General features: G+C 43.4%; 1 protein-coding gene across 3 annotated transcripts in view; it reads right to left on the reverse strand.

Moving 5' to 3' along the window:
- FPGS (folylpolyglutamate synthase) overlaps nt 1–23,682 on the reverse strand; it is a 1,649,361-nt gene that overhangs the window by 1,011,967 nt on the left and 613,712 nt on the right. For all 3 annotated transcript variants that reach the window (XM_044058278.1, XM_044058279.1, XM_044058280.1), the window contains exons 6-7: nt 18,108–18,188; nt 17,953–18,014 (exon numbers count right to left, since the gene is read on the reverse strand). In XM_044058278.1, coding sequence (XP_043914213.1) covers nt 17,953–18,014; nt 18,108–18,188 — 143 coding nt within the window. The remainder of the gene's footprint in view (nt 1–17,952; nt 18,015–18,107; nt 18,189–23,682) is intronic.

Here is a 23,682-nt window from a genome sequence, read left to right on the forward strand (position 1 = left end):
GCGATGGCGATAAGGCAGACTTTTCGAAGTTGACTGTAATGCTTAATTGATGGCAGAGTGTCAGGGTATATTGTGTTGCCTGAGTCAACCGATGCCTGGTGGTAGCGGTGAGGAGCCAATCATCTAGGTATGGAAACACCTGGAACCCTAGATGCCTCAGGTGAGCCATAACCACTGCCATGCATTTGGTGAACACACTGGGGGCTGTAGTGAGACCAAAGGGCAGGGCTCGAAACTGGTAATGATTGGCTCCCAGCCAGAAACGCAGGTGATCCCTGGAGCGTCTTTTCATCTTTATGTGGTAGCACGCGTCCTTGAGATCTATGCAGCACATCCAATTGCCTTTCCCTAGGAAGGGAAGAATGGACTGAAGCGTGACCATTCGGAACTTCTCTTTCTTTACGAATTGGTTGAGTCTGCTGAGGTCCAAGACAGGTCTCCAGTCCCCTATTTTCTTTGGTACCAAATAGAATCTTGAGTAAGTTCCGAATCCAACTTGGTCTGCTGGGACTGGTTGGATTACTTTTTCTAGCAATTTTTGGACCTCTATGATTGCTTGTTCCCTGAGACTGGGTGGAACACCTGGGATTCTGTTTACAGGAGTGGGAGGGGAAGAGAACGGTATGAAATATCCTCTGGAAATGATGCTTTGTACCCATGTATCTGACGTTTTGTTTAGCCAGGCTTCTGGGTACAAAGATAAGCGACCCCAGACTGCCTCCAGAGCCGGACAGCCAGGCCTCCTTTCAGGAGCGCTGGCAGGGATGACCATAGAACTGGCCTCTGTCACCCTGTTGCTGCGGAACCCCTCTGTCGTGCGGGCGGCGCCTTCCGTTATAAATGCCTCCTCTGCCTCTAGAGGGAGTTTCTCCGCGTGTGTCCTGAAAGGCTCCCTGGGCTTTTCGGAACCACATTTTTCTGCACTTAGGGCCCTTGGAATAGGGCCAAGTAGGGGTAGAAAAACAGACTCCAACGGCAGATAGGGTCTTGCTTCCTGCTCACACCTGGTTAAAGTTTCCTTTACTTTAGGCCCAAACAGTGATGAGTCATCAAATGGGGTGTTGATAAAGGAAGACTTAAAGGGTTCTGCAAAGGAACAGAAATGCATCCAGGCTTGTCTTCGCAGAGCAATGCCTGAACTAGCAGCTCTACTCGAACCATCAGCTGCATAAGATATCAGATGCATGGACGAGTTCACAACCGAGTTTAGGGTAGCGAGCTGTGTGATGACTTTGTCGGCAACCCCTGCAGCTACCATACCCTGGAGAGTATCTCCTAGCTCTTTCAGGAGATCTCTTTGTAGTCTCGTGAAATGGCTTAAATAGTTCAGTGATCACAGAGAAAAAGTCACTGAACTAAACATGCGTTTCCCATATCTATCCATGATCCTAGAATCTCTGTTAGGAGGATTGATAGATGAAGTCCAGTTCAATGGTCTTCGGCTTCGATGAAATGGTCGGGGCCAACAACAATTTAGCAAGTCCTGGCGCCCGTAGAAGCTTCTGCACTAGCCGATCCATATCCATATCTGAGAGGCTGACCGAAGACTTCGAGGAATGCACCAAAGGTGCTGACTGGAGCAGAGGAGATGAGGGAACCTCAGAGACCGGCTCAAAGACTGGGTGCTGGCTCCGAACCCAAGAAACACTCTGTTCCGAGGACTATGGAACCGATTACCCTGTACCCTCTAATCTTTTTGCTTTCTTAGTAACTTTAGAATCTCCTGAAGATTTAGATGATTTTGAAGAAGTGCTAGCACCTTCCTGGCTACCCAACGCCTCGGAAAAAGTATGCTGCAGCAACCCCCTATCAATAAGTTTTCTCCTTCTCTCTAAGAGTACCCTAGAGGAAAAAGAGAGGCAAATACTGCAAGAGTATTCGAGGTGTTTTGCCCCCAGGCAGTAAACACATTGGACATGCCCATCAGTGACTGACATTTTCTCTCCACAATCTGGACATTTCTTAAACCCCGAATTGGGATGAGACTTTTCCCTCTCATCCGACATGTTCAAAGTCTGAAACACGCACACCACAAAATTAACCTGTAGAAGTTAAATACCAGGCTAACTAGGCCCACACTAAAAAAAAAATACTAATATCAAGAAGAAATTTGTTAAATCTAAATAAGGCTAACAAAAGGCCCAACACTCTAAGAAACTAAGCCAACACAAGGCACTATCTATTACAACTCTAACCTACTTATAACTATAGTATTTTAACAAGAAACACACACACACTAAATAGAGAATAATATATATCAAAAAGAAGGAGAAAGACATTTTTAAACTTCCGATTTAAGCAAAATATGGTCCGAGCTGACTGGATCACAGAGATCTCTCTTGCCATGGCAAACTAGATCTGAGGTAATTCCAGCAGTGTATTGTGGGATAAGGGGCTTGGTCTCGAGCTACTAGCGAACCTTGAGCATTGCTATCGGCTCTGAACCCATCAGTGAGAATAAACAGAGAGATTTAACAACTTCACATTATGAGATGTATAATGTTTGTAACTAGGAATATGTTACTGTGATTCATTTTTTTTACGTAAATGTATGTTTGCATATGTTTAAGTGATAATTTAATAAAGGTGTTAAAAAAAGAAATCCCTGTCATTCCGTACTATTTAGCAACAGTGTTTATATAGCATATGTAATAATGCACTAGAAAACAGGCCTTTAGGGAGCATTTTTACACTGTGAATAAGGGCATTTAGGCAGTGGACGGAAACAACTGTACAGTAACAAGATGCAAGCCTATTTGCAGAGAGTAATTAAATAAAGTAAATGTTTTACAAAACAGCATTTGGACAGTGATCAGATACATACATAAAGAACATCACTTGAGAAGATGCATACACTAGTGATGTACCTACATAAGGTATTTTTGGTTATGGATGGAGGAAGGCAGTGCATAATGTTTACTTTGGTGCGTGCTCCCTGCTGCCGAACTGAAGGAGAATGGAGTAACATCTTTAAAGTAGTGCACCTGCTGCACCATCAGGTAAGCACTTGAGGTGCTGCTGCAGTAATCAGTAGAGAAATTGCTCTTAACTGTGTCTGATTTTATAGAATGGCCTTCTTTTGGACTTAAGTTGTAGCCGTGGTTCTTCATAACTTTTTTTATTATTTAAAGAAATAACTAAAAAGATTACAGTCTAATACCAGACATTGTATGCTTGTTATTGAGAACACACATTTTGCCGAAAAGTATGTGGTCTTATTCACTTTCTAAAAGAATTGTAGTGCTACTTAAAACTGTTCCAGAACTGAGGTCTTTGAAATGTATTCTTTTTGTAATTCAAGTCGTGAAGTATGCTGAGGGACACTGAAGAAGTTCGCTGCCTGTGATGCTGAACTGAAGCTAGATGAGGAGGCTTACATTTTAGTGATCCATTCTGTAAAAGTATGACCTCAGAATCATAGCCACTGCATTATACCTAGGGAATGGAGATATGCTCCTCATATATCATGTATGCAACAGTTCAACAGACTATATGTAATGAATGGGGAACTGTTTTTGGCATAGTTCTCTGTATCTCTTCTATCGGTAGGGTACAACCACCACAGCTGTAATATGTCCATGCTATGCCTTGTCCTTATCAACTTTTCCAAGTTATGCCGAGATGTGCCGAATGGCCAACTGTTAGCTCAGGTTTTGGTTACTGAAAGTTATATTTTTAATATCTTTGGTCTGTAACCAAGTTTGCTGTGCTGTCAGCTTGACTCATGACACATTCCTTTAGAATGACACCAATTAACTAAAGACAATAATTTTGTTTTGTTACCTAGGCAGCAGCAATGGTGAATGCAAGACCCTAATGCTGAGAATCATGTCTCTCTGCATGCGCCTTTTCTGGAAGTTATTTGTTTTGCAGTAACTGTAACCAACTGTGAGGACTTGTGCGGGTTTTAAACTGTGTCATGAAGGTACCAAAGGATGCTGTTAGTTGGACAGATGTGGGGATAAGTGGATTTTGTTAGCATCTGATTTTATTTGTTGTGAAGAAATGCCACCATATGCTGTGGAAAAGACTTAGTGGCATTATAATGACTACATTCTATTTGATGAAGAGCTTTAAAACATAATTTGCATAATATGAGTGCTTAGAGGAAGGCATACAGGAAAACCAGAAATTGGTAGTTAGATGGTACAATGTGGTACTGACATCTACCCCGATCTTGGCAAACTCCATCTACCTTGTCTGGCTAAATATTTTCATGTAACAAGGTCATTACAAACAAAGACAAATATGGCCCCAGATCTCCCTGTGTTGAACCCATGAGTGTTCTTTGCACTCAAATTAAGGTTCCACAAATACACACATCTATGTATTCTGGGCTACTTTCAGGTAACTGTTTTGGGACACAAGTACCAAGTGACAATTACTGTACATCTGCAGTATAAGCAATGGTTTTCCTGTATAACATTTACAGTACTTCATCTTGCCCTAGTGTTGAGACACCTGTAAATAACCTAGATCATTGTCTCTAACTTGGGATCTCATGACTGTTAAGGTAAAGAACAGGGTGAAATGAGAGTCCGTAAAAACAGTGAAGTCGATCCACTTTTCCGTAAAAACAGTGAAGTCGATCCATTTCTCTATCCATGAACATTCAATCATATTCATTTACTGAGTACTCTTGACATCTGCATAATCAATTCATCTGCACAGCATGATACCTGCTACTGTGCTACTCCCTTTCCTGTACTGAAAGTCAAGCGCACTGTAATTCAAGCTTCTCAACATATGCATATGTAGGTAGTAAAATATCTTAACAGTGCTTTAACTCTATACTTAATGAGCATTCTTTAGAGAAACTATTGTAATCTTTGCCTTTATACATTTTTGTTGCTATGAACTACGTTTAGAGACTCTGTGTCTGGCCTGAACTTTGATGCTGCTGCATAGCTATTTAAAACAAAAAGTTTAATTTGTACTGGAATGTCAAGTGTTTCACTCTTTTCTTTGGATGCCCTCCATCCACATTGCCCTTCGTTGTGTTACATGTGCATTCATACTAGGTTTTCTCATGTCATTATGGCCATGCTTGCTGTGTTAATGATACTGAGCAAACTAGCCCTGCAGCTTCAGCTGCAACAAGTGGGCATATATATTACAAACAAAGCATTGTGGCATTTAATCAGCGTACAACTTTTTCATTTTGTCACTGAAGTGGAACACTGAGAAAGTTCCGTACTGTTACTTCTGATCATAAATAGGGATGACTTCTGCTTCACTATATACTGTGAAACTGTGTAATCAGTGTTCATGCATTTCCATACAAAAGTAAAGTACAGTTGTGTACACTTTCCATAAATGTAGATGTTCGAGTGTATTCACTGTTGCAGTCATTACATTATTATTTTATTTATTATTTATTTATTTTACATTTGTTGACCGGGCTAGTTCAACTGGATATATGTCCATTTTCAGTGGAGGCCTGGGGAGAAAAGCTCCAACAAACACAAACAAAACACAATATCATTTATAATAGGAGACATTTACAAATACAGCTAAATTTACAGATACTCATCTCATTCATTACATTTTGTTGCATTTCTGTAAACAGGATCGTGGTACATTTCAGCTATGGCTAGCCATTCAAAAAATTTCCTAATAAAAATTTTATATAAGAGAATACTTTTTTTTTTTTTTCTTCTTCAGTAGGAAGTATTTAGAGAGACTAGACACAGTGTAGTTTAAGAGAAAAATCTATAACAGAATATATAGTAGCTTATGAGTAGTCTGGGCTAAGCAGAGCTAAGTTTAATCAGATGGATAAATGCCTAGTCAGGTTTAGTACAGGGGCACAACCAGTGTGTTGTAAGGTGGAGTTTCAGTCTATTTTTGAAGAGTGATAGAGAGGGAAGAGAGGAGAGGTCACTGGGGAAAAGATTTCAAGTTTTTCCAACAGCATTAGAGATGAGAGATTCACCAGCCTTGTTGTTAGGTTTAGAGGTATGTAGAAGATTTTTGTGTGAGGAACGTTGTGATTTCAGATTTGTATATAGAGTGATGAGGGTAGATAGAATAGGAGTAATGAATGGTTTATAGAGAGTTTTATGGGCAATGGTTAGCTGATGGAATTTTATCACGTTTGGTAGTTCAAGCCAACCAAGCTGCTTTATATTTATGCAGTGGTGGGTTTTGTAAGGGTTTCCTGTTGCAAATCTAGCGATGTCATTGTAGGAAGTTTCCTGTTTGCTGAGGTTATTTTTAGAAAGGTTAGTAAAAATAGGTGAGGCATAGAGGAGAGGAGAGTAGAGATTAGATGAGTGTGAGCTATGGTTTCTAGCTGTGGGGGAAAGGTAAGACTTAATCCTATAGAGGGAGCCAAGTTTTTTGTTGACAGTTTTTACTGTATTGTTGATATGGGTGTCAAAGTTCAGACTGTTATTGATGGTGATACCCAATAGTTTGGTGGTTGGCTCGGGTGATATAATGGTATCAATTAGTGGATGTAACTGAGAAATCAAGTGGAGAGGACTTGTGAGTTGGATTAAAGAGGAGGAGTTTAGTTTTTTGGGGTTCAAAAGAAGGCAATACTGTGTAAACCATTGTTCAACTGTGTTAAATGCCTTCTGGGTAAGAGAGAGGAGTTCATATGTGGATTTGGCTGAGTATATTAGTGTGGATTCATCAGCATATTGTATGCATGTGGCTTGGGGGATGGCTAGATGAAGGTCGTTAATAAATATTGAGAAGAGGAGAGGTCCTAGTATGGACCCTTGAGGGACACCTAGGGTAACTGGTTGGAGGGTAGAAAGAGTCTTATGCCAAATTACTGCCTGTTGTCTTTTGTCTAGGTAGGACTGGAACCATTTTATGGAAGGTGCATCTAAAGATAGGGATTTGAGTATTATAATGAGAATCTGATGATTGACCATGTCAAATGCTTTGGACAGGTCAATGAATAGTGCTGAAGAAAGGTTATTAAGGTTACAGTTTTTGTTTATGCAATCTGTAAAGGAAAGGAGGGCGGTGGTGGTGCTGTGTGAGGGTCTGAAACCATGTTGACAGCTGGAAAGTACGTTATTTTGAGTTAAGTGGTCAAGTAATTGTCTACGGATACATTTATCCATGATCTTTGCCAAGGGTGAAAGAAGGGCAATAGGGCAGTAGTTGGAGACTCATTGGAGTAGCCGCATTTATGGAGGGGGATAATATGAGAGACTTTCCATAAGCTAGATATGTGACCTTCGGTAATAGTCCTATTGATCAGAATGGAAATAGGATAAGCTATAGCTTTGGCTGATAGCCGTAGGAAATCAGCAGGTAGTTGATCTGCTGAGGGAGAGCATGGTTTTAGTTTTTGTATGAGGGTTACAATATATGTAGTTGGTACAGGTTGCAAGTGAAAAGGAGGGGGTGAGGTAGAGTTATAAGAAGGTAGAGTGAAGCTATCAGGTGATAACTGACTAGTTAGTGTTTGGATAGTATTAGTAGATGTTTACATTTGGGTAATCCTGCTGGCAGGTTGCCCTCAGCCGGCCTGAATTCCAAAGTCTTGGGTCCTGCGTCGGCTGCTGTCGCCCCTTCCTTGACGTCAGGTCGTCAGGGGTATAAAAGATGCAGCCGATGCCGTTTTCTTCAGTTTATCTTGCCTCAGATGTCAGGTACCCCCAAAAAGGGTAGCCAAACTTTATATATATATTCAGAAATACAACAATATAAATTTTACCTTCATCTATAAGCAAATACACCACACAGGTAGTATAAATCAGAGAAGGAAAAACAAGATCCAAATGAAAAAAGTGGAAAGGCAGGAGGGTAACCTGGACTGCAACAGTGAATACACTCGAACATCTACATTTATGGTAAGTGTACACCACTGTACTATGTTCTTAGTGTTCCACTACTGCAGTCATTACATTTGGGTAGAGTCCCAAAGCTATGGTTGGGAGGCTGGAACTAGACAGCAATAGGCGTGGCTCTGAGGCCCTGCAGGACTGCAGTGGCAAAGCCTGCCCTGGATTTAGAGTAGAGTGGCAGATGGTAATGCTTTGTAAAGGTGTGCACTGAACTCCAAGTACCCGCCTCTAAAATGTCTCTGGTTTGTACTCCCCTGAGAAAGGCTGCTGAGGTGGCTGCAGCTCTGGTGGAATGAGGCCTAATGCCCTTAGGCGCTGGCTTGCCATGGTGTAAGTAGCAGAAACGAATGCAGTGGCCTAACCACTTAGAAATAGTCTGCTTTGAGATAGGCTTTCCTTGTGATCCTGCAGCATATGCCACTAGTAATTGCTCTGTCTTCCCAAAAGCATTGGTTCTGTCCAAGTAGAATCTAAGCTGTCTGTGTATGTCCAAAAAATGCAGAATTCTCTCCCTCTTGTTCTGTGGATTTGGGTAAAAGGTTGGCAGATGGATGGCTTGGTTGGGAGCCACACTGGACACTACTTTAGGCATAAATGTTGGGTTTGTCCTCAGGGAGACCCTGTCAAGGTGAAAGATGATGAAAGGTTCCACAGCCATGAGCGCTTGTAGCTCTGACACTCGTCTTGCAGAAGTAATTGCTAAGAGCAGAGCTGTTTTCCAGAATAAAAACTTCATATCAGCTGTAGCAGCTGGCTCAAAAGGAGGCAGGGTAAGCTTTTCCAAAACATACTTGAGGTCCCATGCAGGTATTGGTAGTTTTCTTAGGGCTTTAAATGTTTGGCTCCTCTGAGGTACTGCCTCAGTAAAGGGTGAGAAAAAGGTGGTGGCTCTGTATTGTAATGAGCCAAAATGGCAGAGGCATGAATTTTAATTGATGAAAAAGATAGGCCTTTGTCCAGCATCTCAGTTAAGTATTGCAAAATCCGAGGAATATTTGGTACAGCTGTATCGGTTCCTTGTGCCTGGTTCCAGGCACACAATCTCTTCCATTTTCCAGCATAAGACTTTCTAGTACTAGGCCTTCTGGCTTCCAGAATGACATTCATCACAGCTTTACTGAGAGGTGTTTTTTGCATGACTACATTATCCGCCATGCTGCCAAGTTTAGTGTCCTGAGTTGATTGTGCATGATCTGAATGTTTTGCTGGGACAGTAGTCGAGGTATTTGAGGTAAGGTCCAAGCCGGGTATAGAGATAAGTTCCTTAGTATTGGATACCAGTACTGGCGTGGCAAGTCTGGGGCAATCAGTATCATCTTTGGCTTCTCCTGTCTGACCTTTAGGTGCACCTTGGGGAGGAGAGGCAGTGGAGGAAAGGCATATACTGACAGGGTGTCCCCTTCCCATGCTTGTCTGTGATAAGTCCTTGTGCAGAATCTTTTTAGTTGGTAATTGAGAGGGGAAGCAAACAGGTCCATGTCCGGGCATCCCCATTTCCTTGTTAACATGCTGAAGACATGTGGATCCAGCTTCCACTCGTGGGGATCCATGAGGTTTCTGCTTAGTTCGTCTGCCAGTGTATTTTCCTTTCCTGGCAGGAATTGTGCCTGCAGATGTACTTGGTAGGTCTGGAGCAAGAAAAAAGTTTCCCCAAGGAGGTACTTAGCTTTATTGAAGACTTCAGATCTGAAACTCAAACACGAAAATCTCAAGAGTCGGCCGACTGGCACTTGCGAACTGCTTCTGCTTTGGGCACCGCGTGGCAAGAAAGACTGAAGAAAATGGCGTCGGCTGCATCTTTTATACCCCTGACGACCTGACGTCAGGGAAGGGACGACAGCAGCCGACGCAGGACCCAAGACTTTGGAATTCAGGCTGGCTGAGGGCAACCTGCCAGCAGGATTACCCAAATGTAATGACTACAACAGGAAACACGAAGAAAGTACAGTTTTGTACCTACCATAAATGTAGATGTTCGAGTGCTAATACAGCTGCAGTCATAAGAGATGGGTTCTCCTGCCGTCAGGCGGGTCCTCAGTCGGCCGAATTCCAAAGTCTAGGTCCGGCGTCGGTTGTCGTCGCTTCTTCCCTGACGTCAGTGCGACAGGGGTATAAAAGAACCAGCCGACGCCATTTTCTTCAGTTTTTCTTGCCCCAGATGTCGAGGTGCCCCCAGAAGGAAGGCAATACATAAATTAGTGTAATAAGGCAATGCCATATAAACAAAATACAGTAGTGCAAGCAAATACATCATGAACGAATACCCCAAACTGGTTGCATGAGGATATGTCAGTCAATAGGCCTGTCCCAAGAGGGGAAGGAGGGAGGGAAACCTGGGCTGCAGCTGTATTAGCACTCGAACATCTACATTTATGGTAGGTACAAAACTGTACTATGTTCATCGTGCATACAGCTGCAGTCAAAACAGATGGGTAGACTCCCAAAGCTAAGAAAGGGGTGGTAGGCACTAGGTGGAACTAGGAGAAGCCAGAATGCCCTGCAAGACTGCAGTGGCAAAGCCCGCTCTAGATTTGGAGTATAGTGGAAGGTGGTAGTGCTTGGAGAAAGTATGCACAGAACTCCAAGTGGCTGATTCTAAAATATCTTTGGTAGGAACTCCTCTGAGAAAGGCTGCAGAGGTAGCCATGGCCCTTGTGGAGTGAGATCTGATGCCTGTAGGTACAGTTTTGCCATGAAAAGAATAGCAAAAGCGTATGCAGTGGGCTATCCATTTTGAGATTGTCTGTTTGGAAATTGGCTTTCCTTGAGCTCCTAAAGCATAGGACACAAAGAGCTGTTCTGATTTTCTGAAAGGCTTTGTTCTGTCCAAATAATAACGCAGTTGTCTGTGAATGTCCAAGGAATGTAGTAATCTCTCCCCTTTGATTTGAGGATTAGGATAAAAGGGAGGGAAGTGTATGGCCTGATTCAAAGCTACCCTGGATACCACTTTTGGCATAAAGGACGGGTTGGTTCGTAAGGAAACTCTGTCCTGATGAAAGATGATAAAAGTCTGCACAGCCATGAGAGCTTGTAGTTCTGAAACTCTACGAGCTGAGGTAATAGCCAGAAGGAAAGCTGTTTTCCAGGACAAATATTGCAAATCTGATGAGGCAGCTGGCTCAAAAGGAGGCAAGGTCAGTTTTTCCAAAATGAAATTGAGATCCCACACAGGTATTGGTTGTTTCCTTGGGGGTTTTAGATTCTTAGCCCCTCTGAGGAACTGTCTTAAGAGGGGGTGAGAGAATAAGGGTGGATCAGTGTTGTATTCTGCAGAAATGGCTGAGGCATGGATTTTGATGGAGGAGAATCAAAGTCCACTGAAAAGCAGCTCAGCTAGATACTGTAATATTTGAGGTAAATTCAGTTTTCCAGGATCCTGGCCCTTTTTCTCATTCCAGACACAAAACCGTTTCCATTTTGCGGAGTAAGCTTTCCTAGTAGACGGCCTTCTGGCCTCCAAAATGACATCCTGCACCTCCTTGGAGAGTAGGGTCTGTTGTGATGCTAAGGAATCTTCCATGCGGCTAGATTGAATGTTTTTAGCTGACTGTGAAGAGTTTTGAAGCTGTGCCGAGTCAGGAGAAGAGGCATTAGAGGCAGGGTCCATGGTGGGGAATGCGTCAGGCTCATCAGGAGTGGGTACCAGTGTTGTCTTGGCCAGTCTGGAGCAATGAGAATCATCTTTGGTCTGTCTGCTCTGGCTTTCAACAGAACTTTGGGCAGCAGAGGAAGAGGTGGGAAGGCATAAACTGTCATTGATGTCCAACTGAAAGAGAGAGCGTCCACTCTCCAGGCCTTTGGATGGAAAATCCTTGAGCAGAATTTTGTCAATTGGTGATTTTTGTGGGAGGCAAAGAGATCTATGTCTGGCCTTCCCCATGCTTGGATTATCTCTGTAAAAACTTGAGGATGCAACTTCCATTCGTGTGGATCTGTCATATTTCTGCTTAGGTTGTCTGCCAGCGTGTTTTCCTTGCCTGGCAAGTACTGTGCTTGTAGTTCGATTTGTAAGTCCATGGCCATGTTCCAAAGTGACATGGCCAGTCTGCATAGGGGGTATGAATGTGTTCCTCCCTGTTTGTTTATGTACCACATAACTGTGGTGTTGTCCGTTCTTATTAATAGTTGACCTGGTTGCAGAAGGTCTTTGAAAGCAATAATAGCATTTATTACTGCTAGCATTTCCTTTTGATTGATGTGAAGGTGCTTTTCTTTTTGGGTCCATTTGCCCTGAATGCACCGATCTGTCATGTGCGCCCCCCCAGGCGTAGTCCGAGGCGTCTGTTGTGATGACTTGGTTTGCTTGAGGCTTGCTGAATGGGAGACCTGTGTTTGCTTGGCATGCTTGAGCCCACCATAGAAATTCTTTTTGAAGACATGGAATTAGTGGCATTATTGTTTCCAAACTGTGGCTGTGTTGAGACCATAGGTTTTTCAGGTACCATTGAAGTTTCCTCATATGCATCTTTGCACATGGGATTAGTAAGATGCAAGATGCCATGAATCCCAGAGCCTGCAGGATTTTCCTTGCAGTCAGCATGGTGCAATTTGCTAGTGCTCTGAAGTATTGAGTTAGTTGCCCCTGCTTCTCTGGCGTGAGGTAGGCCATCTGGGTGTTTGTGTCCAAGTTGGCACCCAGGAAAATTATTTTCCGAGAGGGTATTAACTTTGATTTCTTTTTGTTGACTGTGTATCCCAGAGAGTTCAACAACATTATTACATAAGCCAGATGTTTCAGAAGAATGTGCTTGCTGTCCGCTTGGATCAGGCAGTCATCTAAATAGGGGTATATTTGTATCCCTTGAAGTCTGCAGTAGGCAATTACTGATGCCAGGCATTTTGTGAATACTCTGGGCGCAGTAGATAAGACAAAGGGCAATGCAGAGAATTGATAATGGGTTGAACCTGCAAGAAATCTGAGGTATCTTCTGCAATTTTGTCTGATTGGGACATGCAGGTATGCCTCCTTGAGGTCCAATGTTAACAGCCAAGACTCCTTGCCCAGCATGCGAAGAAGCTGCTGTAGAGTGAGCATCTTGAATTTTGGTACGAGTAGAAATGTGTTTAGGATGGATAGGTCCAAAATAGGTCTCCAATCTTTTCCCTTCCTTAGTACCAGGAATAGTCTGGAATAAAAACCTTGACCTTGTTCGTGCGTAGGTACCTCTTGAATAGCTTTCATGTCTATGAGATCTGTAATTTGCCTTTGTGCCTCTGCCCTTTGATTGTGTGGCAGGTTTGGCATGCCTCATTTTTGGAAGGGTGTGAAAATGGAATCTGTAGCCTCTGTTTATAATGTCCAGGATCCATTTGTCTTTTGTGACAATATGCCAATTTTTTGAAAATAATCCCAGTTTTCCACCTAAGGGTGCTGCCATTTGAGTCTTGCTTGGCATGCAAAGGGGAAAGTCATTGGGCTTGCTTTCTGAATGGTTGCGAGTTATCCTCGCCACCTCTTTGTGTAGGAGCTTGCCATTGTCTGCCTCTAAATGATCCTTGGGATTGTCCTCTGCCCCTCGGGTGCCTACCTCTTTGGGGTCTGTCCGTGGCTGGAAAGGACCAATTTTTGGAAGGCCAATTTCTACTGAAGCGTGGGGGTTGTACCTGTAGAAAATCTTTCACAGTTTGCATTGATTTAGCTTTTTCCTCCATTTTCCTTAATACCTCCTCAGCATTAGCACCAAATAATACATCCTTTTGTAGAGGGGCATCTAGTAATTTAGCTTTGACATGATCTGGCAAGGTTTGTTCCTTGAGCTAGGCATGTCTACATATGACTGATCCTGTAACAGCAGCTCTACATGAGGCCTCTAGAGCATCAAAACCACATTGTAAGGTATGTTTACCCACTTGTTCTGCACTATGCATCAAATCCTGCAACTCCTTCAAATCTGGTTGTTCAGGTTGTGACATTTTACTTTTCAATTGTGATAACAAAAACTGTTAGTATTTTATCATATGGAACTGACAGTTTAATGCCCTCATGGTTAAGGTAGCCGAGGTATATACCTTTTTTCCCCACCTTTCTAAGGATCTGGAATCTCTCTCGGAAGGTACTGGATTTTTAGCAGTGGATGCCTTAATTCCCTTGGGGCCCTGTGAGATGGTTTCTGGGTCAGCAGCATGGCTTTTGTATAGAAATTGGTGTGAGTCAGGAACCCTGTAGTACCTGTCAGGCTTGACTGGGGCTGGAGGTAGAGAATCCAGGTTAAGGCAGGCCTCCGAGTACACATCATCTAATATGTCCAAGACAGGAGGTATAGCCAGAGGCCTGTGCTGAGGTAGCAAGAGAAATTCCCTAAGCCTTTTCTTGGAATCTGAATAATCTTGGCCTTCCCGGTGGAAGTGTTCCCTTAAGGTATGCAAAGTTTCCCCAAATGAGTAATCCTCTGGAGGGGATACAGAGGGAATGGACTCCTCTGCATCAGAGTCTTCAAAAGGGGAGTAAGAATGTTCCTGATCATCAGAGTGCTCTGAAATAATGGAGCCCTGATCAGAGGAGGGGGATTCCTCCTCCACTCTGGGCCTTTTGTCCGGGGGGGGGTTTGAGAACCCCTGATAAGAGTAATTAAATTCTCAGCCATTTTAAGCATCTGTTTTTTAGGCATGGGGCCTGGAGATGGGCCATGTGTAACTTGTCTCTTAGAATGCATGGCTGCTTTAGACTTAGTGAAAGCCTTGATGGAAAAAGAAGAGGAAGGTCTGAAGACACCTTGAGAGGAGGTAGACCTATCCACATTTTGAGAGTCACCGCCAAGAGTGGCTTCAGTATTTGTAGTCGGGGTGTCGGCCAAGGAGCCTGCGACCTCGGGCACAGGAGACACCGCCAATAAAGTGTCGTCGGTAGTCAGGGGCTGCGCAGGCGCCTCGCTGAGAACCAGACCACGTGTAGTCGGCTTTGGTGTGGTGTCGGTAGAGGCCGCGGACCTCGTGTGCCTGTCCTTATCTTTGCGCTTTTTAGACAAAACTGGAGTCGGAGTATCCGACGACATAATATAGTTAAATGTTTTGCCAAAATAATGCTGGGCGAACTCCGCCCGACGCTTAATCGTGCGTTTGTTGAATGTAGCACAAAAGCGACAGACCGAGACGTCGTGGTCTGGGCCTAAACGAGGAATACAGAGGGAATGGAAATCCTTATGCGTTATTTGCTTCCCACATGAAATACAATTATTAACTTTGTCTGACATCGGTCTGAGGCAAGAAAAGTTTCCCCAATGAGGTACTTAGCTTTCAAGAAGACTTCGGTTTCAAAATTTTCGTAATTTCAGGAGCTGGCCGACCGGCACTTGCGAACTGCTTCTGCTTCGGGCACCGCGCGGCAAGAAAGACTGAAGAAAATGGCGTCGGCTGGTTCTTTTATACCCCTGTCGCACTGACGTCAAGGAAGAAGCGACGACAACGGACGCCGGACCTAGACTTTGGAATTCGGCCGACCGAGGACCCGCCTGACGGCAGGAGAACCCATCTGTTATGACTGCAGCTGTATGCACGATGAACATCATCAGTCAGTGTACAGACACATTTCCTCATCTCTCTTTGTCTTTCATAGTACTCCAGTGCAAAGGATAATGCTAAAGTTCTCTCTTTCTAACATGCAGAAGGTCAGACATCTGAACAGCAGTGGCAGTTGTAAAGAGGTACATAATGGCTCACTCTTGGGTCGTACACTATAGTATGCGTGTTGTGGTTTGTGGGTGTTGTAAGAGGGAATTGTGGAACTGTGGACTACAGTTAAAAGGACATATACCTGATGCCCAGGTGTTTAACAGGTGATGTCAGCAGCAGTGTGCGTGCACACATGTCTGTTTATTGCTAGAGCTATGTGTGGTGGCAACTTGAGAGTAACATGTACATTAGTTCATTGCAGACATTGCAGGAAGGTTTGTGGGGGAAACAGATCGCCTCTGCTCTACGGTTCAGTGAATCCCTTTGGAACAGTGTTGACAAGTCACTTATGAATATTCTGCATGTAATGGACATCTGTAAAGTGCCTATGGTGTCTGACTTACAAGAAGTAACCAAAGTGAGAACAGTATGATGAGCACTGTGGAATAAGTGTAGTAGTCTGGGGGGGTCACAGTCAAATGAATAGTCGGGGGGGGGGGGCAGTCACAGTCAAATGAATTATAATAGCCTACAATGAAAACGTTACTTGAGCATCTGCAAATTCATTCAAAATGATGGTGGTGCAATACATATTGGCTGAGACAGTCACTTGTTTTGCTTCTGAAGGAGCTGTCAGAAAAGGTTGTTAAAGCAGTATACATTGGAAAGCACTACTGAGCGAGATAAAATATGTACATCATTAGGGACAGTGACAGTAGGCATTCCATCTTGGCTTGGATGGAATACATTGAACAACATCTGGAAAAATGCATAATATAAACATCATTGAAAGTGTAGATACTAAAACAATAGTAATAAAAAGAAGGTGACATCACTGGCCTGTCTAAAAAGTAACAAATCTAAACATTGCATTATGTAAAGATCTGCCAGAAATAAGGCCATGGCCGATGATAAAAGTGTTAACATTTCAGACATAGCCATGTCTGTGAGCAGCCAGTAAGAACTGCAATGTGTGTATGTTAAAGGGTATGGTTAAGGAATACATAAGACTCCTTTATATTAAGGATTGATAAAACATTTGGTAAAATTTATTTATATTGAAAGTGCTATTCAGATGACAGAAATAATGACAGATGAAGCAACACTTTTACTAACACACCAGGCTGAGTGATCTGTCTGCTGTCTGTTGTCCACTGTCATGCATACCCAACTAATTAGCTAAACCTTGCAGCGTAGTAAATGTGATACTATAGCTGATCAAAAGGAGAGAAGATGGGAGGATTAACTTGTGAAGGAAATGAAGCACACAAAAGTTGAGTCTTTAAAAAGTCTGTTACCCCTTCAATAAGCTGATACTTCTGGAAGCTTTTTTAACAGAATGTGTAACATCAGTAGGAAACACATTTCTAAGAGGGACTACAGAACAATAAATTACACTTTTACTAAGGACTCTTCAGAGTTAGCAGTACTTCTCAGTTCTTCCATTCCAAATGGATATAACTGGGATGTGACAAGTCCAGCCATGGGCATTGGAATCTCAAACAGTGTCCTCAAAGTGAATTATGGGGAAGATTTAGCTTTAGAAGAAAAACTCTCATCCACATGTCTGCCCCCAGGAGGTTGCTGACGGTTAGAAAATAATAAAAGTAGTAGTGACTACTTTTTTCTTGTGCATATAGGTTTGCAATGTGTAGGGAGTTCAAGAAAAGATAAAAAAAAAAATACCTCACGTCAGTTTTTTTCCCTGTACTGATCCTTTAAAATGTCAACTGCATGTACTGCACTAAACACCTGCAACAGCTGGAAAGGCGCCAAAAGTACCTCACAAAGATGATCCTAGGCCTTACACACATGCCCTACATGGAAAGACTCAACAAAACCAGTTTTTCTCTGTCACATATCGTCTATAAAGAGGCAAACTCTGCTTGACTTACAAAGTCATGTCTGACTCAGCCCTGTCGGAAATGTTACACAAAGAAATCTCAATCTCTCCACACCACACACATCAGGGACCGCAAACTCATTACCACAATCAACAGAACATGCTGGAGGGACAGGTTCATAACCCGGAGACTGCCCATGCTCTGGAATAGACTTCCCATACATGTCAAGTAGAGTACCTCACCGGCCCTTTTCAAGAGAAATCTTGATGAGTGGATGAGAAATGGAAAGTTCACCCCGGGATCACTCCAGTGGCTCTACTTGAAAGAGGCACTGGGAACTAATGGCGGCATGACGCCAGGGCACTTCTATGGGCTAGGCTTGTAAAGGCTCCAGGGCCATTGGCTTAGTACACACCTATGAACTTTATTACTGTACAACTGTTTTTAATACAAGGATTTGCAAAAATAGAAGACCAGGCAGTTTTTCTAGCAGGGTAATGGAATCACCGCTGTACCTAACGGATCTTTAACTTTACAGTAATCAAGTCAGAGTCACTGTCTCAAATATGCAGAATTAGTGTCACCTTTTAATGTATGAAAATGTATCATGGTGTAGAACAGCACATATAAAGACAGAAAGAAGATTACATCTTTTGTCAGCAAACAAAATCAGAAAATAGTCTTACCTAATGATGTTTGTACAGTCATATGCACCTCCAATGCCAACTTCAATAACTGCCAAATCAACCTATTAAAAAGAGAAACAAAAACTCAAAGCATTTATCATCTCAATGAAAAGAAAAGGAAATAACTTCACATCTCATGACAACATAAGTCTCACCTTTTCCTGAAGAAAAACGTGAAAAGCCAAAATTGTGAGGAAACGGAAGTATGCAGGCATACCACCACCATGCTGGTTGTGCTACAGAAAAAAGAAAAAAATCTTCACTGTAAATGTAGCTGATTAGCTTAAACAAAAAATTACTTCAACTACATGATTTCCTTTCTTCCTCTTACAAGAGAGTACATCTTTTAATTAATTTCATTCGCAAAGTTATATAAAGCAGAAGAATCCAAGGTGCAATAACTGTATGACATCATCTGACATGTGAACTCTGGGAATGCAGTGCAAGAAAAGTACAATTTTGTACCTACCATAAATGTAGATGTTCGAGTGCTAATACAGCTGCAGTCATAACAGATGGGTTCTCCTGCCGTCAGGCGGGTCCTCGGTCGGCCGAATTCCAAAGTCTAGGTCCGGCGTCGGTTGTCGTCGCTTCTTCCCTGACGTCAGTGCAACAGGGGTATAAAGGAACCAGCCGACGCCATTTTCTTCAGTTTTTCTTGCCCCAAATGTCAGGTGCCCCCAGAAGGAAGGCAATAATAAAATTGTGTGATAATGCAGTGCTATATAATCAAAATACAGTAGTTGCAAGCAAATACATCATAAATGAAAACCCCAATCAGGTTGCATGAGGATGTGTTAGCCTATATGCCTGTCCCAAGAGGGGAAGGAGGGAGGGAAACCTGGACTGCAGCTGTATTAGCACTCGAACATCTACATTTATGGTAGGTACAAAACTGTACTATGTTCATCGTGCATACAGCTGCAGTCATAACAGATGGGTAGAATCCCAAAGCTAAGAAAGGGGTGGTAGGCACTAGTTGGAACTAGGAGGAGCCAAAATGCCCTGCAAGACTGCAGTGGCAAAGCCTGCTCTAGATTTGGAGTATAATGGAAGGTTGTAGTGCTTGGAAAAGGTATGCACAGAACTCCAAGTGGCTGCTTCCAAAATATCCTTGGTAGGATCTCCTCTGAGGAAGGCTGCAGAGGTGGCTGTGGCCCTGGTGGAATGAGTTCTAATGCCTGTAGGAACAGTTTTGCCATGAAAGGAATAGCAAAAGCGTATGCAGTGGGCTATCCATTTTGAGATTGTCTGTTTGGAAATTGGTTTCCCTTGAGCTCCTACCGCATAGGCCACAAAGAGCTGTTCTGATTTTCTGAAAGGCTTTGTTCTGTCCAAATAATAATGCAGCTGTCTGCGGATGTCCAAGGAATATAGTAATCTCTCCCCTTTGTTTTGGGGATTAGGATAAAAAGTACGTAAATGTATGGCCTGATTTAAAGCTACCCTGGATACTACTTTAGGCATAAAGGATGGGTTGGTTCGTAAGGAAACTCTGTCCTGATGGAAGATGATAAAAGGCTGGACAGCCATGAGAGCCTGTAGTTCTGAAACACTACGAGCTGAGGTGATAGCCAGAAGGAAAGCTGTTTTCCAGGACAAATACTGCAAATCTGATGAGGCAGCTGGCTCAAAAGGAGGCAAGGTCAATTTTTCCAGAATGAAATTCAGATCCCAAGCAGGTATTGGTTGTTTCCTTGGAGGCCTTAAATTCTTAGCCCCTCTGAGGAACTGTCTTAAGAGAAGGTGAGAGAATAAAGGTGAATCAGTGTTGTATTCTGCAGAAATGGCTGAGGCATGTATTTTGATGGAGGCGAAAGAATGTCCACTGTTTAGCAGTTCAGCCAAATATTGTAGTATTTGAGGTAAATTCAGTTTTCCAGGATCCTGGCCCTTTTTCTCATTACAGACACAAAACATTTCCATTTTTGAGTAAGCTTTTCTAGTTGATGGCCTTCTGGCCTCCAAAATGACATCCTGCACCTCCTTGGAGAGTAGGGCCTGTTGAGATGCTAAGGAATCTTCCATGCGGCTAGATTGAGTGTTTTTAGCTGACTGTGAAGAGTTTTGAAACTGTGCTGAGTCAGAAGAAGAGGCATTAGAGGCAGGGTCCATGGTGGGGAATGCGTCAGGCTCCTCAGGAGTGGGTACCAGTGTTGCCTTGGCCAGTCCGGAGCAATGAGAATCATCTTTGGTCTGTCTGCTTTGATCTTTAATAGAACTTTGGGCAGCAGAGGAAGAGGAGGGAAGGCATAAACTGTCATTGATGTCCAACTGAAAGAAAGAGCGTCCACTCTCCAGGCCTTTGGATGGAAGATCCTTGAGCAGAATTTTGTCAATTGATGATTCTTGTGGGAGGCAAAGAGATCTATGTCTGGCCTTCCCCATTCTTGGATTATTTCTGTAAAAACTTTTGGATGCAATTTCCATTCGTGTGGATCTGTCATATTCCTGCTTAGGTTGTCTGCCAGTGTGTTTTCCTTGCCTGGCAAGTACTGTGCTTGTAGTTCCATTTGTAAGTTCATGGCCATGTTCCAAAGTGACATGGCCAGTCTGTATAGGGGGTAAGAATGTGTTCCTCCCTGTTTGTTTAGGCACCACATGACTGTGGTGTTGTCCGTTCTTATCAATAATTGACCAGGTTGTAGAAGGTCCTTGAAAGCTTTCATAGCATTTATTACTGCTAGCATTTCTTTTTGATTGATGTGAAGGTGCTTTTCTTTTTGGGACCATTTGCCCTGAATGCACCGATCAGTCATGTGCGCCCCCCAAGCATAGTCCGAGGAGTCTGTTGTGATGACTTGATTTGCTTGAGGCTTGCTGAATGGAAGACCTGTGTTTGTTTGACAGGCTTGAGCCCACCACAGAAATTCCTTTTGCAGGCATGGAATTAGTGGTATTATTGTTTCCAAACTGTGGTTGTGTTGAGACCATACGTTTTTTAGGTACCATTGTAGTTTCCTCATATGCAGCTTTGCACATGGGATTAGTAAGATGCAAGATGCCATGAATCCCAGAGCCTGCAGGATTTTCCTTGCAGTTAGCCTGGTGCAATTTGCTAGTGTTCTGAAGTATTGTATTAGTTGCCCCTGCTTCTCTGGTGTGAGGTAGGCCATCTGGGTGTTTGTGTCCAAATTGGCACCCAGGAAAATTATCTTCCGAGAGGGTATTAGCCTTGATTTCTTTTTGTTGACTGTGTATCCCAGAGATTTCAATAACATTATTACATAAGCCAGATGTTTCAGAAGAATGTGCTTGCTGTCCGCTTGGATCAGGCAGTCGTCCAAATAGGGATATATTTGTATCCCTTGAAGTCTGCAGTAGGCAATTACTGATGCCAGGCATTTCGTGAATACTCTGGGTGCAGTAGATAAGCCAAAGGGCAATGCAGAGAATTGATAATGGGTTGAACCTGCAAGAAATCTGAGGTACCTTCTGCAATTTTGTCTGATTGGGACATGCAGGTATGCCTCCTTGAGGTCCAATGTTACCAGCCTAGACTCCTTGCCCAGCATGGGAAGAAGTTGCTGTAGAGTGAGCATCTTGAATTTTGGGACGAGTAGAAATGTGTTTAGGATGGATAGATCCAAAATAGGTCTCCAATCTTTTCCCTTCCTTGGCACCAGAAATAGCCTGTAATAGAAACCTTGACCTTGTTCGTGCGTAGGTACCTCTTGAATAGCTTTCATGTTTATGAGATCTGTAATTTGCTTTTGTGCCTCTGCCCTTTGATTGTGTGGCAGGTTTGGCATGCCTCTCATTTTTGGAAGGGTGTGAAAATGGAATTTGTAGCCTCTGTTAATAATGTCCAGGATCCATTTGTCCTTTGTGACAACATGCCAATTTTTTGAAAAGAATGCCAGCTTTCCTCCTAAGGGGGCTGCCATTTGAAACCTGGTTGGCATGCAAAGGGGAAAGTCATTGGGTTTGCTTTCTGAAAGATTGCGAATTGTCCTCACCACCTCTTTGTGTAGGAGCCTGCCATTGTCTGCCTCTATACGAGCCTTGGGATTGTCCTCTGCCCCTCGGGCACCTGTATCTGCCTCTTTGGGGTCTGTCTGTGGCAGGAAAGGACCAGTTTTTGGAAGGCCAATTTCTACTAAAACGTGGGGGTTGAAACTGTAGAAATTCTTTCACAGTTTGCATTGATTTAGCCTTTTCCTCCATTTTCCTTAATACCTCCTCAGCATTAGCACCAAATAGTACATCCTTTTGAAGAGGGGCGTCTAGTAATTTAGCTTTGACATGATCAGGCAAGGCTTGTTCCTTGAGCCAGGCATGCCTACGTATGACTGATCCTGTAACAGCAGCTCTACATGAGGCCTCTAGAGCATCAAAACCACATTGTAAGGTATGCTTACCCACTTGTTCTGCACTATGCATCAAATCCTGCAACTCCTTCAAGTCTGGTTTCTCAGGTTGTGACATTTTACTCTTCAATTGTGATAACAAAAACTGTTGGTATTTTAGCATATACCTTTTTTCCCCACCTTTCTAAGGATCTGGAATCTCTCTCGGAAGGCAATGGATTTTTGGCAATGGAGGCCTTAACTCCCTTGGGGCCCTGTGAGATGGTTTCTGGGTCAGCAGCATGGCTTTTGTAAAGAAATTGGTGTGAGTCAGGAACCCTGTAATACCTGTCAGGCTTAACTGGAGCTGGAGGTAGAGAGTCCGGGTTAAGGCAGGCCTCCGAGTAAACATCATCTAGGATGTCCAAGACAGGAGGTATAGCCAGAGGCCTATGCTGAGGTAACAAGAGAAATTCCCTGAGCCTTTTCTTGGAATCTGAATAATCCTGGCCTTCCCAGTGGAAGTGTTCCCTTAAGGTATGCAAAGTTTCCCCAAATGAGTAATCCTCAGGGGGGGATACAGAAGGGATGGATTCCTCCACATCAGAGTCTTCAAAAGGGGAGTAAGAATGTTCCTCATCATCAGAGTGCTCTGAAATAATGGAGCCCTGATCAGAGGAGGGGGAATCTTCCTCCACTCTCGGCCTTCTGTCCGGAGGGGGCTGAGAGCCTCTGATTAGAGTAATTAAATCCTCAGCCATTTTAAGCATCTGTTTCTTAGGCATGGGGCCTGGAGAAGGGTCCTGTGTAGCTGGTCTCTTAGGGTGCATGGTTGCTTTAGACTTTGTGAAAGCCTTGATGGAGAAAGAAGAGGAAGGTCTGAAGACCCCTTGAGTGGAGGTGGACTTGTCCACATTCTGAGTTTCAACGCCAAGAGTGGCTTCGGTATCTGTAGTCGGGGTGTGGGCCGAGGAGCATGCGACCTCGGGCACAGGAGACACCGTCAAAGAAGTGTCGGCGGTAATCAGGGGATGCGTAGGCGCCTCACTGAGAACCGGACCACGTGTAGTCGGCTTTGGCGTGGTGTCGGTAGAGGCCGCGGACCTCGTGTGACGGTCCTTGTCTTTGTGTTTTTTAGACAAAACCGGAGTCGGAGTATCCGACGACATAGTATAGTTAAACGCTTTTCCAAAATAATGCTGGGCGAACTCCGCCTGACGCTTAATAGTGCGTTTGTTGAATGTAGCACAAAAACGACAGACCGAGACGTTGTGGTCCGGGCCTAAACAAGGTATACAGAGGTAATGGAAATCCTTATGCGGTATTTACTTCCCACAAGAAATACAATTATTAACTTTGTCTGACATCGGTCTGAGGCAAGAAAAGTTTCCCCAAAGGGGTACTTAGCTTTTAAGAAGACTTCGGTTTCCAAATTTCAGGA

Source organism: Protopterus annectens, chromosome 16.part0 (assembly GCF_019279795.1).
Source record: "Protopterus annectens isolate FY-2018-M chromosome 16.part0, PAN1.0, whole genome shotgun sequence".
Classification (NCBI taxonomy): domain Eukaryota; kingdom Metazoa; phylum Chordata; order Ceratodontiformes; family Protopteridae; genus Protopterus; species Protopterus annectens.